The following is a 2,663-nucleotide window of genomic DNA, read 5'->3' as shown; positions in this document are numbered from 1 at the left end:
TAGCCATGGTTTTAACACTAATAAAACCAAAAATCATGGTTATTGTAGCCATGGTAACCGCAAATTAACGATGGCTTTGTTACTTCAAATAATAATTTACAAAGAAGTATTAAGATAATAATTTTTTGTCGTTATAAAAACAGACCTAAGACAACAATAGCCTTTAAAATGACTTAAAATGCATTATGTAAAAACAAATGAGGCCATAATGATTGGTTAATTAATAATTATATGGTTTCATCAAATAATACTGTTACATAATGTAGGATAATACAAAATAAACAATTTATGTACATTACATGTTATTAAAAATGCCTGCAAATGGAGCCAAAGGCCTGGTAATTGCTGCTGCTTCACTTGGGACAATCAAATCCTTGTTTAATAGGCTATTGACCAAATATTTAATTCAAATATTCACTTAATCTTTAATTTTTGGCCACCTTTTTGCTATAGATGACACAACTTTTATAATCTCTTCAACAAAAACATGTGGACATCACAGCCCTTACAAAAATAAACCATGGTTTTATCGTAGTGAAACTGCTTAATTTTCTTTTGTGTGATTTCTGAATGCTTGAGACTATAAAATCAATCAGACAACTAATAAAGTCACTGTAACTGTCTGAGCTACAATTGTAATTTGTAAATAATACAGTTTATTTATTTATTTACTTTTACATTTTATTAGAGTTCTATTTTGACCCCTATAGTAGCTTTTTTTTTCTTTACTTCTATAATATTTGATTGAGGGGGCACAACAATACAATCCTAGGGCACCCATTTGGCAAGCAGCGGCCCTGCTAACAGCAGCTACTGGACTCACTGGATACAGCAGCCTGCAGGAAAAGCCCTGGAATGGGTTGGAGAGATATGTGGTGATGGTAACACATATTACAGTGATAAAGTGAAAAGTAGATTTCAAGTTACCAGAGAGTCTTCCAGCAACACAGTGACTCTGCGAGGACAGAATATGCAGACTGAGGACACAGCTGTGTATTACTGCACCAGAGAGAGAGCACACAGTGATACAAACACAAGCAGTTCTGGCCAAAAACATCTTGAATGAAACGAGCAATAAAAAGTCCCCCATACACACTGTAGGAATAGTCTACAAAAATGACTCTTACTTACATCAGTGTTTCACAGCCCAGCAAACGTCTAAGAAATGACCCGCAAACTTTACTTTGTTGATGAAACCTTATAGTACAATCAGTTTGGTTTAATTGGATTAAATTATATTTTTGACTTGAATGCAACCAATTTATTAGAAGTTACCACATGAAGGACATTTTTAGATTACCTGTAACTGTTATAAAGTCAAGGTTAAAGTCATCTTTGATAAGAATACTGCTGATATTACAATAGAGGGCACTCTCTGCATGCTGTTGTGTGATGAACAGTAGATTTCTGCAGATCAGGGATGTTGAAAGATTAATGCCTATTAAAACATGTCACTAACATAGTTGAATTTTATTATTTCTGATGTAGGTCCAAAAGAACCATACTTTCAGAACCAGTGTTATTACAGTCAACTAAAACAATAAAAAAAAACATTATTACTTGAAATAAAACACATTTTAACCAAAGTAAAATAAAATAGAAAAAAGTAAATGTATTATTTTTTTCAGTTAGTCCACATTTCTGAATTTAATGCCATAAATGTTTTAATATAAGCAATAAATTATATTTTTTGTCACTTCTAGGTGTTTAGCTGGTGTTAAAAAAAAAAAAATTGAAATTACTTACAGTCACAATGTCTGCAAACTGTTTACATTTCTGCTCATTATCCATGTAAATAATTACCTCAATAAATTAAAAAATAAAAGCGTTTAAAATAATTTTCAGGACAGTGTGATATGCATATGATTATGTAAATCTCTTGTTGCATATTTAAACAGCAGGCATGAGTCAGTTTATATATTCATCTGATCACTAGAGGGAGTGAAGAATCGCTTCAGTTCATTCAAACTGTGCTGTGAAACAAACCATGATCTCTTCATCTTTAGTGCTGCTTCTGGCAGTGATATCCTGTAAGTTTAGTCTGCTTTCTGTGTGATACATCATTTTGTTGCTAAAAAGCTTGTTAACAGTTTTTAAACATTATGCTGCCTTATTAACAGGTATTATTTGATTTGATACAGGTATTGATTCAAATGAACTCCCTCAGCCTGAGTCTCTGACTGTTCGTCCTGATGCCACTCTCACTATCAACTGTAAAGTCTCCTATTCAGTTACAAGTGAGGATACAGGCTGGATTCATCAGCCTGCAGGAAAAGCTCTGGAGTGGATTGGAGTCATCTGGAGTGATGGAAGCGTAGCATACAAGGATTCACTGAAAAGCAAGTTCAGTATCACCAGAGACACTTCCAGTAACACAATAACACTGCAAGGAAAGAATATGCAAGCTGAAGACACAGCTGTGTATTATTGTGCCAGATAAACACAGTGACAGACGCCAACAGCCTCCCTGTACAAAAACACCATCATCATATCACAAATTAAAAGTGTTTCTGATCATTTCCACAGTCTAATCACTAAAAATAATTTGCACTTAAATAAAGAAACCAATAAAACTCAACAATCATCAATTTTTGCAGTACTTTACCCTTGCTATTTGCTAGTTCAAGTCAAGTCAAGTCAAGTCTGCTTTATTGTCAATTCTT

At 33.5% G+C, this 2,663-nt stretch overlaps 1 gene segment (V, D, J or C); it reads left to right on the top strand.

Moving 5' to 3' along the window:
- The first annotated feature begins 1,925 nt into the window (after positions 1 to 1,925).
- LOC107698746 (Ig heavy chain V region 5A-like) lies at positions 1,926 to 2,475 on the top strand. The segment is given in 2 exon segments: positions 1,926 to 2,030; positions 2,142 to 2,475. Coding segments are annotated over 2 exon segments (342 nt in total).
- The last annotated feature ends 188 nt before the right edge of the window (positions 2,476 to 2,663 follow it).

Source organism: Sinocyclocheilus anshuiensis, unplaced genomic scaffold (genome assembly GCF_001515605.1).
Source record: "Sinocyclocheilus anshuiensis isolate Anshui unplaced genomic scaffold, SAMN03320099.WGS_v1.1 scaffold1593, whole genome shotgun sequence".
NCBI classification, from domain to species: domain Eukaryota; kingdom Metazoa; phylum Chordata; class Actinopteri; order Cypriniformes; family Cyprinidae; genus Sinocyclocheilus; species Sinocyclocheilus anshuiensis.
This window is presented reverse-complemented; position numbering and strand designations above follow the sequence as displayed.